Source organism: Mixophyes fleayi, chromosome 3, assembly GCF_038048845.1.
Source record: "Mixophyes fleayi isolate aMixFle1 chromosome 3, aMixFle1.hap1, whole genome shotgun sequence".
In the NCBI taxonomy this organism is placed as follows: Eukaryota; Metazoa; Chordata; class Amphibia; order Anura; family Limnodynastidae; genus Mixophyes; species Mixophyes fleayi.
In genome coordinates, this window is record NC_134404.1 from 2,100,896 (window position 1) to 2,117,642 (window position 16,747).

At 44.3% G+C, this 16,747-nt stretch overlaps 1 protein-coding gene across 3 annotated transcripts in view; it reads right to left on the reverse strand.

Annotated features, from left to right (window-relative positions):
• GCKR (glucokinase regulator) overlaps positions 1-16,747 on the reverse strand; it is a 56,071-nt gene that overhangs the window by 29,869 nt on the left and 9,455 nt on the right. For all 3 annotated transcript variants that reach the window (XM_075201022.1, XM_075201021.1, XM_075201023.1), the window contains exons 6-11: positions 11,283-11,356; positions 9,656-9,722; positions 8,397-8,450; positions 2,033-2,127; positions 1,851-1,956; positions 899-1,014 (exon numbers count right to left, since the gene is read on the reverse strand). In XM_075201022.1, coding sequence (XP_075057123.1) covers positions 899-1,014; positions 1,851-1,956; positions 2,033-2,127; positions 8,397-8,450; positions 9,656-9,722; positions 11,283-11,356 — 512 coding nt within the window. The remainder of the gene's footprint in view (positions 1-898; positions 1,015-1,850; positions 1,957-2,032; positions 2,128-8,396; positions 8,451-9,655; positions 9,723-11,282; positions 11,357-16,747) is intronic.

The following is a 16,747-nucleotide window of genomic DNA, read 5'->3' on the forward strand; positions in this document are numbered from 1 at the left end:
CTCCAACCCTCCAGACACATGACGAGGTACTCCAACCCTCCAGACAGGTGATACATCACATGGGAGGCCCAAACACAGGGAGGTCCTCCAACCCTCCAGACAGGTGATACACCATATGGGAGGCCCATGCACACCAGCAGGATCCCAAACCATCCTGTTGGATAATACATCCCACAAATTGCCCAGATGCACCAGGAGATCTCTCAGGTGAATTTTCCTGGCCAGCAGCTGAGTGCAGGGAGGTGCGTTTTCTTTTCTTCGCTAGGTAATGATACTCTGCCCTTTGCTTCTTTATGAGTTATAAATTGATTGAGTAACTTTCCTTTTTCAGTTTTATTTACTTTATAGTAATAATGAATAAGCCTTTAAACAGAAATGTCAGTAGCAAGAGTCTGGTGGTTGATTTGCCAGAGACCTTGAATACTGGACTTCAGTTCAGCAGCCTTTCAATTTGACGTTCCACCAAATTTAAATTTTGGTGAAATTATCCCTTAATTGTCATTATTACACACAGTAAAGCACTTACATCCTGAGTCCTTATGATAAAGTAAAACTGTACAACACATCCACAATATCACCAGAGATGGAACCAATACTGGGACTTTTGCACCGTTAGAGGAACAGACATATAAATCTTTAATACAAATTGGGGACATGTATAGAAATTGGGGCACAAGAAAAAGTGGTGTAATCCATTGTGACCAAATTCTAGCTTTTATTTTACTAGTGACGTTTAGCAAATGCCTCTGGGTGTGGGTTACAGCATCTTTTCTGCACCAGTTTTCACACATGTCCATCTTTGTAGATCTTATTACTGGTGCTCACACATCGGCAGACGTAGAATGAGGCATTAATCTGTGTAAGGACTTTATAGTGGAAGTTCAAAGTTGTTACTCACTTCTCCGTTACCTCCACATTGGAGCCGGCCTTGTGGGCCACCAGGAACAGCGTCTCCAGTAGGATTTTTGTGGCACTTCCTCCTTTCATGCGAGAGGAGCCACAGACTCCTTCAGGCTGAGATACAGAAAATTAAGGCTCATTAGGAGATGAAGAATGATGAAATTCAGGGCCCTGGATACATTGTAATAATCTAAGGGATTCATGATGCAGATATCGGTACAATATGTTGAGATTCTATGTCTTACGTAGGAGGAGTGGAGGACTCATGGATTGGATCTACAGAGGATATGGTGGACTCATATAATGGACCTACTGAGGAGGTGGTGGACTCATATAATGGCCTACTGAGCAGGTGGTGGATTCATTTAATAACCTACAGAGGAGGTGGTGGACTCATATAATGGCCCTACTGAGGAGGTGGTGGACTCATGCAATGCATATACTGAGGATATGGTGGACTCATGGAATTGACCTACTGAGGAGGTGGCGGACTCATGGATTGTATCTACTGAGGAGGTGGTGGACTAATGGAATGGACATAATGAGGGGATGGAGGACTCATGGAATGGATATACTGAGGATATGGTGGACTCATATAATGGACCTACCGAGGAGGTGGTAGACTCATATAATGGACCTACCGAGGAGGTGGTGGACTCATATAATGGACCTACCTAGGAAGTGGTGGACTTATGGAATGGATTTACTGAGGATATGGTGGACTCATGGAATTGACCCACTGAGAAGGAGGTGGACTCATATAATGGACCTACCTAGGAAGTAGTGGACTTAGGGAATGGATTTACTGTAGATGTGATGGATGGTCTCTATGAAACAGGCAGATAACCAAGTTAACTGTGATAATGTGACAAAATAAAAAAAGATTGAGGTGATGAGTTTAGCACACAGGGAAGGCCTGTAGATTTTTAAAATTAGTTTTATTCACTTACGCCCACTGCAGGGTTCAGTACGTAGGCTCTTTGGGTATCGTGGAGGTTCTGCATCCGTTCGGCTACTTGGCGGAATGTCGAGTGCCAGCCTTCCATTTTATCATTCCTAGGAAGTAACAGTATGAGTGAGCACCGTATCTCTGGTCAGAGGCAAGGGCTTACTCACCCTCATCACCACCCACCTGGCCATAGCAACTGGGTTAAACCCCACAAGAACCGGCAGAAATACATCCAGATTCTTCATGCAGTGATCTAGCTGACCAGCAATGAACGGAGCCTGTGGGGACATGGATAGGATTAACTGAGAGGGATCACACATATATCCTCATACACATAGGTGGTATCATCCAGAAATACTCCACACAAGGGTGGATGCTAATTGAGTTGCATTTCCACACATTGGCTTAAGGGTCTGTTTACCACAGAGTTCTTACTGACCAAAGAACATTTTATGCTTTGCCGTAAACATTGGTTACTGGCAGTGTTCTCGTAGGGAGCCTAATAATCTGTTACTGCTGTTAACGATACATCCGGAAGCTGAAAAAATTGATTCTGCAGCAAATTATTATTATTATTAATATTTTTTCCAAACTGTAAGTTTTTAACATGATAAGTGATGTTGCCCAGCCCTGGAAAATGTTTATTTCTGGGGCAGAAATAAAGGTAGATATAACATAACTTATTATACCTTATTATAACATATACTTACCATGCTCAGTACAACTAATGGGGGCTCCAGAGCAAGAAGGACCATTCTCCCTCCTGGTATCTAAGTATTGCTCAACTGCCAGGGATTAAAATACTGGGAAATTGCGCCTATAAGTAATTTTATTTCTGGAATAACTGGGATCTCTGGAGCCCTCAATCACTAATCAGATATATCTGCGACTGAAGGTGCAAACATACATACAGCCCCAGTGCTCTGCTTTTGCCACATTATAAGTAATATTTCTGTCATATCTATGTATATAACGTAGCTCTGCTCGCTGCATATTCAGAGGTGAGGGAGGGGCGCAATAAGCCTCATGCTAAGAATTAACATATTTCACTTTACTTTTAATTAGTGGTACTAACAGACCAACTCTGCATTTGGAGCTGGGTACCTGTCTCACACATGCGAATATCTAGAGACTGGCCCGAAAAAGAGGGACTTTAATGCCTAGTGCTCCTGAGCAGCGGAAATAATACAACCAATCTAGGGAAATACAGTCAGCAGGCAGGGGGACAGTGTGCAGCCATGGCAGGAGCCCACTCCCGTCAACCTGGTCTATTCTCAGACAGGCAGCATATTACCCATTAGTTGTGCAGATATTGTAGTTTATATGGTAAATATCTCATTCTACCACTGCTCAAGCTATCTCTAAAAGATCAATTGTGCAGATATTGTAGTTTATATGGTATGGTTACCCTCTATTTGTTTGTTTAAGAATTTTATTACTTTGTTTGTAGTGTGTGATTAGTGGGGGTTAACTCATGAAAGTGGTCACATGGCTATTTGAACCTATTTAGACAGCAGTATTAGGCTGTTTAAGCCTATGAGGTTGTTAGCTAGTGAGAATTCTTCTAAGTGAAATTCTTACAAGTGTATTAATTAGTAGAGTTAGAGATATACAAGAGAGGAACAAGAGGAGAACAGGAGGGGAACATTCTACCTGTAAACACTGCTACATGAGGACAACATTCCACAATCAGCCTGAGCTCTGATATCCTCCACCACCTGGACTGCTAACTGCCTGGACTCTCCCTGCTGATCTGTTTCTCACACTTATTCAGGCTGCTGCAGTATTATCACTTGGTGATTCCTCTTATGCTGCTTGGATTCCCACTTTTAAACCACACTGTTGCTCCACTTAGCTTAAACTTTGACCTGGCTCCCTCTTGTCCTGTGGACTTGTATAAGCAGCACAGTGCACCTTGTATTATGCCTTATGTTATACTATTGCCTTCCAATCATGCCTAATGTCACTGTCTCATCTAACTGTTTTATCTAAACCCACCCATCTGCTATCTCTGCTGTCCTTTCTGCTTCTTATTCCCTGACTCATACTTTACATCTCCTCTTCCTCTTTTCTCTCCTTCTACCGCTGCATTCTTTTTTACTCACCTCTTGTGCTCTCACCATTTCCTCACTACACTTGTTAGCACTTACCATTCTTGATTTCTGAATTCTTTCAACTGTCTATTCCACACCTTCTCTAGCTTTATCATGATTTACTCCTCTCTCACTTCTGTCCTCTCCCTCTATCCCCCTGCTTACCATGTCTAACCTTTCCATATTCTTCCTCCTCCTCACTCCCCCCTCTCACTTCCCATCCCCCTCCCTAGTTCACTCCTCTCTTCTCTTCTGTGCCTCTGGGCCCCTGATTTAACACGCTGCCCCCTCTTACATCTTTTCCTCTCTCCTCCCTTTCCCCACTCACACCCTTTCCCTCTTGTCCCCTTCACTACTTTTCTCTCAGCGTCAGTCTGCTCCTACCTATCACCTCCCTCTCTTTCCCCCCAGGTAATCTACTCCCTCACGTCACTCCTACCTTCTGCCTCTCCCATTCATAAACCCCCTTATCTGCCCCATCTCCACTCCTCCCCTACCTCTTGCTCCCCTGCCCCTCATCTCCTGTCTGCTGACAAATCCCCTCTTATTTCTGCGTCTCGTCCTATTTCAACCCTCTCTTCCTGTCATTCCCCTCGCTCCATATCATACTCACCCTTGCAGACGAGCAACCCCAACAATCTCATCCACATCTCTCCTCTTCCCTCTTTTCCTCTATCCTGTGGTCTCTGGAATGCCAGATCAGTCTGTAACAAATTGACCTCTATCCATGATCCTTCAACCTGTTTGCTATCACTGAAATCTGGCTATCCCCTGAGGACCCTATCTCTCCAGCTGCTCTCTCTTCGGGGGCTTGTCCTTCTCCCACACACCCAGACCTGGGGAACGGCAAGGTGGTGGCGTCGGCATACTTCTCTCCTCCTGCTGTTCTTTTCGGGTTCTTCCCCCTGAACCCTCCCTCTCTTTTTCCTTCTTTTGAGGTACACTCTATCCGCCAATTCCACCCAGTCCACCTTTGTGTTGCTGTTATCTACCGTCCTCCTGGTCCTGTCTCCCAATTTCTTGATCACTTTGCCACCTGGCTCCCTCACTTTCTTTCCTCTGACCTTCCCTCCCTGATCTTGGGGGATTTTAATATCCCTATAGACAATCCCTCAGACCCTGCTGCCTCCAAACTTCTCTCCCTCTCCTCCTCCCTTGGTCTCTCTCAATGGACCTCCTCTCCCTCCCACCGCAGTGGCCACTCCCTAGATCTAGTTTTTTCACACCTCGGTACTGTCTCTGACCTCATTAATTCACCTTTTCCTCTCTCGGACCACCATCTCCTCTCTTTTAGCATCTCTCCACCCCTCCACCCCTCTCATCGTCCCCGGCCCCCAAGGTTACTCTCACCAGGTGTAATCTTGACACAGTTGATCCTACCACTTTCTCCTCCTCCCTGGGCTCGCTCCTCTCCTCCATCACCACTCTTTCTTGCCCCGATAAGGCTGTCTCCTTTTACAACCGCACTCTTGCCGCTGCTCTTGACTCTGTGACGGCTGTCACCGTCAAGCTTCGTCGGTCCCCGCACACTAAACTTACCCGCTATCTTCAAAAATGCTCCCGCAGTGCAGAACGGCTTTGGAGAAAGTCACGCACTCATGCCGACTTCCTCCACTTCAAGTTCATACTTGCCTCTTATAGTTCGGCCCTTTCCCTCTCTAAACAATCTTTCTTCAAAGCTCTCATTTCTTCCCAATCCTCCAACCCCCGTTGACTTTTTGCCACCTTCAACTCCATCCTCTCCCCTCCCCCTCTCCCACTCCCCATCACGCTCTCTGCTGTCGACTTTGCTACCCACTTCACCTACAAGATTGAGTCTATACGTCATGACATCTCCCAGCAGTCCCTTCTTACCCCACCCTCTCCCCCCTCCATGCCCATTCTGTCCCCCTTCTCACCCTCCTCTGCTGCTGCTATCTCCTTTCTCCCCTCCCCTCCAGCTACCTCACACTACTTCTCTATCCTTCACTCCGGTATCTGCAGATACAGTTCATACCCTTCTCTCTTCCTCTCCCCCCTCCACTTGCACACAGGACCCAATCCCCTCCCACCTCCTCCGCTCCCTCTCTCCCGAAGCCTGCTTCCACCTTGCACACCTCCTCAACCTCTCCCTCTCCTCTGGAATCTTCCCCTCCTCTTTTAAACATGCTCTTATCTCCCCCATACTCAAGAAACCGTCCCTTGATCCCGCCTCTCTCTCTAATTACTGCCCTATTTCGCTTCTTCCTTTTGCCTCCAAACTCCTTGAACGGGTTGTCTACAACCGTCTCACTTCCTTTCTTTCCTCTCACTCACTAATTGACCCGCTCCAATCTGGTTTTCGCCCCCTCCACTCCACTGAAGCTGCCCTCACTAAGGTCACTAATGACCTTCTCCTCGCTAAATCCAATAGACACTACTCCCTTCTTATCCTTCTTGACCTCTCTGCTGCCTTCGATGCCGTTGAACACGCACTCCTTTTGCAAACTCTCAAATCTTTAGGCCTATGTTACACTGTCCTCTCCTGGTTTTCCTCTTACCTCACCAATCATTCCTTCTCAGTCTCTACTCATGATTCTACATCACCTCCTCTTTCCCTACCTGTTGGCGTTCCTCAAGGCTCCGTTCATGGCCCCCTGCTTTTCTCCCTCTACACCTCCTCCCTTGGTGTCCTCATCCACTCCTTTGGCCTCCAGTACCACCTCTATGCTGATGATACCCAAATCTATCTTTCATCCCCTGACCTCTCCCCTTCCCTTCTGTCTCGTGTCTCCTCCTGTCTCTCGGCCATCTCATTTTGGATGTCCCAACGCTTCCTTAAACTCAATATTTCCAAGACCGAGCTTATAGTCTTCCCCCCTGCCAGGACTCTGCCACCTCCCCCCCTCTCTATTTCTGTTAATAACACTACCCTCGTTTCTGGCCCCCAAGTCCGATGCCTTGGGGCCATTCTTGATTCCTCCCTCTCATTTAAGTCTCACATTCTGTCCCTCTCAAAATCCTGTTACTTCCACCTTCGGAATATATCTAAGATACGTCCCTATCTCACCACAGAAGCCACGAAAACCCTTGTTCACTCGCTTATTATCTCTCGCCTTGACTACTGTAACCTTCTTCTCTCTGGCCTACCTGATTCTCGCCTTGATCCTCTTAAGTCTATCTTCAATGCTGCTGCCCGCCTCATTTTTCTCTCCCGCCGCTCTATCTCTGCTGTCTCCCTCCAACAGTCACTACATTGGCTCCCCATACCCTACAGAATTTAAACTCCTCACCCTCACCTTTAAAGCTCTTAGTCAATCTTCCCCTCCCTACATCTCCAATCTCATCTCTACCTACACTCCTACCCGCCCCTTCCGCTCTGCCTGTGACTGCCGCCTCACTACTTCACTGATCACCTCCTCTCACTCTCGTCTTCAGTACTTTGCCCGGGCTGCTCTCCTGCTGTGGAACGATCTTCCACTTTCCATCAGGTTAGCATCTACTCTCAAAGCCTTCAAGCGTGCCCTTAAGACTCATTTCTTTATTCAAGTTTATCAGTCTTCCTAACTTTCTTGTCCTGGCTCTCTCCCCCAGTTAGTACCACCCTATTTGTGTCTTCCCCTTCCCTTTAGGTTGTTAGCTCTCATGAGCAGGGCCCTCTTTCCTTGTGTGCTCCTTCTTCTGTTCCTTCACCCTCTGTACCTCTTGGCTGCTTCGCTAGCCCTGTTTTCCCTGTTTTATTAATCTTCGGCCTTCTTCTTGCTGATTTCTACCATCCCTTCCACTATCTGTCAGATATAATCTGATTTGCTTTACCCTGTCACCTGTGTTTGTATATATTCGTGTATCATGTTGTGTCTTGGTTCAGTTTTCTGTATATGTAATGTACGGCGCTGCGGACCCTTTGTGGCGCCTTATAAGTCAAAGATAATAATAATAATAGTTGCTCCAATAGTGGGCTACATGATTCCAGTGGTACTGGAGCAACAGGAGCCAGCAGAGTGATGACTGCTGCAGACAAGATATCAGAGGGGGGGGGGGGGGGGCGACACTGAACCTCGTACATGCTGGATCCCAGTCATGTGGACTTTCGAGGTGCTGTGTATCTTGTGATATTCAGAGTGTGTGTCTAGTACTGGTTCAAGACCATTGTCCAAGGGATTGGAAGCACACAATAGCCATATTTGATGTCTACAGTTCATCTATCACTTATTTCCGCATGTGTCCAACTGGTTGAACAGTAGCAGTAGCCAATCCAATCAGTTTGTGAATACACCCTGCCTGCAATCAGCATGTTCTCCATTGAATCCCTGCAGAAGAAGTTGGAATCAATGTACCCAACAGAAGCAGCAGCAACTTACAGCCACAATCAGCCATCTACCCCTCCGCTAAAAAATGGTGTTATTATCAGAACTGGAAATAGCCATTAATGAGGACAGAGAGGACTCAAGAATTTAATAGTGAATGTGATAAGTTGGTGGCCAGTTAATACTCACGGATAAACTGCAGGATATCCCTATGAAGATGACCTTTTTCTTCCCTTCACACACCTGGAGAACATGAACACATAATGGCATGAAGGCAGTGCGGGAGGTACCAACAACAAACACTGGTGGACATGCAGCACTTGATTAAATATTAACATAAGAGCGGAGCTGAGACCACAGGTTAAACTGGTGAAGAAGTAACTGGTATAGATGGAGTGTGGTGCCAGGAGTGCAGGATGGTCTAGATAAGAGGCAGAGGGGGAAATACGAAGAGCATAATGTCTGCTGTTCAGTTATGAACCCAGCGTATCCCTCTATTGGAGCATGTGCACCTAGATTTTCCACCCAGGTGTATGGATTTACAGAGCGGCATCTGCAGAGGAGCTGAAGATTGCAGAGCGTGGTGAAGGAGTTGGATGGAGGGAAGATGAAGTACAGCGTAGGTACATCGCTGACCTCATGTTGTGGGGCAGTGCAGAAAGATTCCTTCTGTTGACAATTACTGATATTAGATGAAGGGTGGAGGGATGGTAATTGTTTCCTTGCTGTGTCACTGGGCAGAAAGTCTTGAGTCTTTCGCCAGTTTGAACGGGTCTTCGAGTCTCACCCTATATTTTTAATGGGAACTGCTATGTGCTTTCGAGTTGTACTACAGTGGAGGAGAATATTTCCTGGCTCTGGCTCTGGTAAGAATCTACACACAGAAAACGGGGTCTATGTAACAAAGTCCTGTGTCCCCTCTCTCTGATTATGATTAATATGAGCCATAAATGAGGCAAAACTTATACTAAAAAGTTTAACATAATAAAAGGGGTATTTGGTAGGAGGTTAGACTTTGATGTGACGATTTTGCCCCGAGGGCCTCTTCAGATTTTTTTCGCTATTAACACTCTTTGGGGCACGTCTGGTTTTTGAATGCTTTTCTCCGAGACTGGGAAGTGGGGTCACCTTAACATGTACTGGGCAGATCATTTAAGTACATAATCATCATCATCATCTAAGTAAATCATCATCATCATCATCATCATCTAAGTACATGGATACAAGACCAAGTTTTTCACTTTGTAAATAACTTCTAGTATATTAAATAACTGAACAAAATTATATTAATTGTGTTTTATTTATCATATATATTATTCTTTATTTGTATCATGTACCCCCTATGTAGGCTATGTAATATTTTAGCACTTTATAGATAAGGAATGTCTAATCTAATAATAATAATAATACATTGTATAGTTAGGAATGAGGGTGTTACAATCACTTACTTTATCCAGCTCTTGGGCTCCGAGGTGCGGGCTGTCCTCAGGTGCTTCCCCTGATGACACAATAGATCTGCAGATAGAACACATTACTTATAATGCCGTATTTCTGCCAGAATAAACAGCAGCTTTATGTCATCCTCACTTGTTTCTATCTGATGGGACACAGCACATATTACACAGAGTGATGATAAAATAACTGGCACTTTTAAAGGAAGAAAGAATCAGTATAAAGAGAATGAATATATACATAAAGGTATTTCAGCGCTACTGACTGCAATCACATAAATGTGTTTCACAATAAAACAATACGTATAGAACAAATCTTGTCCACATATAAACATAAAAATTAAATATTAATAAAATACTTATATTTGGGGGTAGATCCATAGGTCACCTTGTTCAGATCTTTCCTCCGTTATATAGTGATATACCATGAAAAATACAATATCATAACATAGTGTAATATTGTAACAACAATAGACATGTGTGTGGTGGATATAAAATTGATCCACTTCAATCCGAAGATCTCTTCTTATGTGAATCCACTCACCAGATACAAAATATATAAGAGCCTTGAATATTTTAAATGTGTTCCATATAACGTGACATATAGTATCTTCACCCAACTCCTTAAGTGATAACACTTACAAGATGGAAAGAAAGGATAAGCCTGGGTTCAAATATCTTTCAAGTCCTCCATGGGGATGATCAGAATTATTTTCCTCCCAAATAGATGTATTCAGTATTGGATGTAAAGAGAAAAAAACGGATCTACTGTGATATCATCTAGCTACAAAATGTTTTATTGCACAGACATAGTATAAAATAACATAAAAATATTAAAAACTGCACCATAGGATTATGAGGGTCGCTACCAGATAAATGTGGATAAACAGCTTGTAGTTATATATCCCCGGGGTCCACTTTTCTGATTATTCAGATGGAATGAACGGAGTCCTCACAGATTCCAGGTCCAGTAGCCCTATTCACCCAACGCGTTTCAACTTCTTGATGTAGGTCTTTATCAAGGTCCTTGAAAATAATTCTGATCATCCCCATGGAGGACTTCAAAGATATTTGAACCCAGGCTTATCATTTCTTTCCATCTTGTAAGTGTTATCACTTAAGGAGTTGGGTGAAGATACTATATGTCTCGTTATATGGAACACATTTAAAATATTCAAGGCACTTATATATTTTGTATCTGATGAGTGGATTCACATAAGAAGAGATCTTCGGATTGAAGTGGATCAATTTTATATCCACCACACACATGTCTATTGTTGTTACAATATTACACTATGTTATGATATTGTATTTTTCATGGTATATCACTATATAACGGAGGAAAGATCTGAACAAGGTGACCTACGGATCTACCCCCAAATATAAGTATTTTATTTATATTTAATTTTTATGTTTATATGTGGACAAGATTTGTTCTATACGTATTGTTTTATTGTGAAACACATTTATGTGATTGCAGTCAGCAGCGCTGAAATACCTTTATGTATATATTTATTTAGATTTGGGAATATTGTGTGATTCCTTTAAGGCGTTTAGCGGCAGCTGATTTGTTGCGCAATCTACCTCTCTTATATATATTTTTTATAAAGAGAATGAAACTGACCTGTCCCCTCCTGCAATTATGTAAGTGTAACATGGGATCTTGTGGAGTCCTGTCAACAACCGATTAAAAGAATTCTGCAGAACAATGGAATTCATGTCAGCAAATTATGATTAAATGGAAACTAAACAGGAAAGAGATAGGGAAAGTACTTTGAAAGTGTTAAGAAATAAGATTATATGGTGCTGAGAAAGTATGGTACTATATATGGGAATGTGCTGTAAAATTGGTAGTAAATTAGATGGGATGGTGCTGGGAAAGTAGTGGTAAATGTATTTCTAAAGAGGAGACCTACAGTATCAAGTTTGAAGTGTCCCATCCTTCCCAAAGTGTACTCCTCTCACACCAAGTCTTAAATTAGTAAGTTAGTGGCTCTGGCTTTATTTCCTATTTCATTTCTGAAACTTATTTGTGCAACTTATTTTGTATGTCTTGTTATTAACTGTTTAGTAATTAAGCCTTGGAAACATTTTTTTGGATTAAATTAATTTAATCTAGCATATTCTCCATGATTCATTGTAAACTTCCGAAGCCAAGTGAAGCTCATGCTACATGTATATGTGATTTAAGTGTGTAATAGTAATGACTGGTCTTGTTGAGCGCAAGGACTCTATAGTAAATCCTTTGTGGTGGCAGAAAAGGTGTCTTCATTGGTAAGTGACCAAGGTAACTACAGTCACGGCCAGCTGTTCTGATTGTTGCATTTGGGACAGGCTGGGCGTTAATGACAAACTTGCAAACTGACAAATCCCCTCACTTCACCTTTCTATTGGAGTCTCACAAGGCTCTGTCCTTGGTCCTCTGCTCTTCTCTCTCTGTACCACCTCTCTTGGTAATTCATTCAATCATTTGGCCTCCAATGCTACCTCTATGCAGATGAAACACAAATCTATCTTTCTGTCACACAAGACCGCTGCCTTGGAGTCACCCTTGACTCAGCGCTCAGCTTTACCCCTCATATCAAGTCCCTCACCAAATCCTGCCACATCTGCGTCTGTAACACTACAAAAATCTTCCCCTTCCTCTCTCAGGAAGCAACCAAAATCCTGGTCCATTCACTCAACATTTTTCGTCTCGATTATTGCAACTTCCTTCTCACTGGTCTTCCTCGCTCTCACATTTCTGACCTTCAATCCATACTGAATGCTGCGGCTAGGATCATCTTCCTCTCCTGCTACACCTCTTCCGCTTCTCCTCTGCGTAAATCCCCTCATTGGCTCCCTGTCCATTTCAGAATTCAGTTCAAGCTCCTCACTCTCACTTACAAAGTCCTTACCAACACTTCTCCCCCTTACATCTCTGACCTTGTCTTGAGGTACATACCTACCTGGCCACTCCATTCCACCTCTAAACTCCACCTCAATTCTCCTCTCATTACCTTCTCCCATGCTCGCCTCCAAGACTTCTACCGTTCTGCCCCTAATCGTTTGAACCCCCTATCCCATCTCACTCGACTCTCCCCCAACATTTAGTGCTTTAAACACACACTCAAAACTCACCTTTTCAAGCTTACCTATCCTACCATCTCCTAACCATTCTATCTATCACCTGCTATTCCATGTCTCCATCTAAATTTTTCTCCCAGTTGGTCCTACTGTCTCTCACCACCCCTCCCTTTAGAATGTAAGCTCTTGCAGGCAGGGTCCTCTCAGCTATTGTCCCACTTCTGTCCGCTGTCCCTCGTATACAGGGCCTGATCAACCACTAGGCTGACCAGGCTGCAGCCTGGGGCACTGGGTCCCGGGGGGGGCACGGCGCTGCGGGTATTTATTTATTTTTTTCAATTTTTTTTTCGGGCTGCATATCTATAGGGAGGGGGGGAACTGCCCTGCATATCTATAAGGAGGGGGGGAACTGCCCTGCATATCTATAGGGAGGGGGAAAACTGCCCTGCATATCTATAGGGAGGGGGAACTGCCCTGCATATCTATAGGAAGGGGGGGGGGGGGAACTACCCTGCATATCTATAGGGAGGGGGGGAACTATCCTGCATATCTATAGGGAGGGGGGGGAACTACCCTGCATATCTATAGGGAGGGGGGGTGACTACCCTGCATATCTATAGGGAGGGAGAGGGGGGACTGTCATGCATATGTATAGGGAGGGAGAGGGGGACTGTCATACAAATCTATAGGGTGGGAGGGGGGCTGCCATGAAAATCTATAGGGAGGGAGAGAGGTTGATATGAATGAAGGAGGGCAGAGGAGGGGGGCTGATATATGTGACTGGGGGAGTTTTGATGTGACGGGGGGGGGGGTAGCTACAGAGTGGAGGTAAGGAAAACAGCTGCAAGGGGGATGGATGCAGGGTGGGAGGTAAAGAAAATGGCTGCAGCAGGGGTTAAGTAAAATGGCTGTGGGGGGGGGGGGGGTTGTGGTTAAGGAAAATGGCTGCAGGGGGTATTTAAAAAATAGAGCAGCTTTGGGGGCAGAATCTCATGATTGTGTGGTGGTCACATGGGTGGTCTCAGCAATCACTAGAATACTAAATATTAGTGAGATGGGGCTGGTAGAGGTTTGTATTTGATTGACAACAAATATTCATCATCATCATCATCATCATTTATTTATATAGCGCCAACATATTCCGTAGCGCTTTACAATTGGGGACAAACGTAATAAACTAATAAACAAACTGGGTAAAACAGACAAAGAGGTGAGAAGGCCCTGCTCGCAAGCTTACAATCTATGGGACAATGGGAGATTGACACATGAGGTTAAGTATACATTTTGCATCTTGGCCCAGCCAGACTGCAAAGGTAGGGTGACTCATAAGCTAAATGATCCTGTCACACAATAATGTTGGTCCGGGGGTAGTTGTCTTGTGTGAAATTGTGTAACAGGCTAAAGGTAGTGAGGTTAAGATGGTGGTTGAGGAATATTATACGCTTGTCTGAATAGGTAGGTTTTCAGAGAACGCTTGAAAGTTTGTAGAACAGAGGAGAGTCTTATTGTGCGAGGGAGAGAGTTCCATAGAGTGGGTGCAGCCCGAAAAAAGTCCTGTAACCGGGAATGGGAGGATGTAATGAGGGTGGATGAGAGACGCAGATCTTTTGCAGAACGGAGTTGCCGAGTTGGGAGATATTTTGAGACAAGAGAGGAGATGTATGTTGGTGCAGCTTTGTTGATGGCCTTGTAGGTTAGTAAAAGTATTTTATATTGGATTCGGTAGAAGACAGGCAGCCAGTGTAGAGACATACAGAGTGATTCAACAGAGGAATAGCTATTTGCAAGGAAAATCAGTCTTGCCGAAGCATGCAAAATAGATTTTAGGGGTTTGAGTCTGTTTTTGGGAAGACCAGTAAGGAGGGAATTGCAATAGTCAATGCGGGAGATGATTAGTGCATGAATTAAGGTTTTAGCAGTGTCTTGTGTGAGATATGTGCGGATTCTGGAAATGTTCTTTAGATGTATGTAACATGATTTAGATATAGAGTCAATGTGGGGAACAAAGGATAGGCGTGAATCAAGGATTACACCTAGGCAGCGAGCTTGTGGGGTGGGATTTATGGTCATGTTATCAACAGAGATAGAAATGTCAGGTATGCTCTTGTTGGCGGGTGGGAATATTATTAACTCTGTTTTAGAAAGATTAAGTTTGAGTTGACGAGAGGACATCCAAGATGAAATGGCAGAAAGACAGTCAGTTACAAGGGACAACACAGATGTCGAGATATCAGGAGAGGATAGATAGATTTGGGTATCATCCGCATAGAGATGATACTGAAAGCCAAAGGAACTTATTAGATTTCCAAGAGAAGCGGTATAGATAGAGAACAGCAGAGGACCTAGCACCGAGCCTTGTGGTACTCCAACTGATAGGGGAAGCGGAGCAGATGTGGCTCCAGAGAAATTAACAGTGAAAGAGCGATTAGAGAGGTAAGATGAGAACCAGGATAGAACTGTGTCTTGAAGACCTAGGGATTGCAGCGTTTGTATGAGAAGAGAGTGGTCAACTGTGTCAAATGCAGCCGAGAGATCAAGGAGAATTAGGAGAGAGTAATGGCGTTCAGTCCTAGCAGTGATCAGATCATTAACAACCTTGGTCAGCGCAGTCTCTGTGGAGTGTTGAGAACGAAAGCCTGACTGAAGAGGATCCAACAGGTTGTTTGCGGAAAGAAAGCGTGTGAGGCGAGTGTAGGCAAGTCTCTCTAGAAGCTTGGAGGGGCAAGGGAGCTGAGAGATGGGACGGTAATTTGAGAGAGAGTTTGGGTCGGAGTTTTGTTTTTTTAGAATAGGAGTAATCACTGCATGCTTGTATAGTGATGAAAAGATGCCAGTAGAGAGTGAGAGATTACAGATTTGAGTTAGAGGTGAAATGAGCACAGAAGACAGGGATCTACCAATTTGCGAGGGAATAGGATCAAGAGGACAGGAGGTAGAGTAGGAAGATAAGAAGAGCGTAGAAATTTCCTCTTCATTTGTGGGGTCAAATGAAGAGAGGGTGTCAGAGGGTAGTGGGAAGGAAATGAGCTGATGGCTTGTTGAGGAAGAGGATACCATTTCTAGTCTGATCTTATCAATCTTGTCCTTGAAGTAGGTAGCAAGATCCTGAGCACTGATAGTAGATGGAGGGTTCGGGGTGGGAGGATTGAGAAGATGATTAAATGTATTGAAAAGGCGTTTGGGGTTAGAAGCCTGAGCATAGATAAGAGATTGAAAGTATGTTTGTTTTGCAGTGTCCAGAGCATTTCGATAGGAGTGGTAGACAGAAGTATATGTGAAGAAGTCATTAGAGCTTCGAGATTTACGCCAGTGACGTTCTGCTTTACGGGACAGTTTTTGAAGATTTCGTGTTGCTTTGGTGTGCCACGGTTGACATCGAAGTCGACGTGTAGTATGAAGTGTCGCTGGAGCCACTTGATCAAGGGCCGTTGCTAAGGTTAGGTGAAAATGAGGTACTGCCATCTCAGGGGATGAGAATGTAGAGATAGGGGAGAGAAGGTGTTGGAGAGAGGTGGAAAATTGTTGAAGATTAATAGAATTCAGATTTCTACGAGTATGAGGAGGCTTGGTTGAGTTAGACAGTAGAGAGGTTAGAGCAGTGGGGGTGAGAGTGTAGCTGATAAGGTGATGATCCGAGAGGGGGAAGGGTGTATTAATAAAGTTAGAAACTGAGCATAGTCTAGAGAAAACAAGATCAAGGCAGTGGCCATCCTTATGAGTAGATGATTCAATCCACTGGGAGAGGTCAAGTGAGGATGTTAGAGAGAGTAGTTTGGAAGCAGCTTTGGAAGGTGGGTTATCAATGGGGATGTTGAAGTCACCCATGATGATGGTGGGGATGTCTGAAGATAAGAAGTGAGGGAGCCATGCAGAGAAATCCTCAATAAATTGTTGGTGTGCTCCAGGGGGACGATAGATCACCGCAACACGTAGGGAGAATGGATTAAAAATGCGAATAGCATGTACTTCAAAAGATGTGAACGTGAGTGATGGGACATTTGGTAGAACTGTGTATGTGCACTG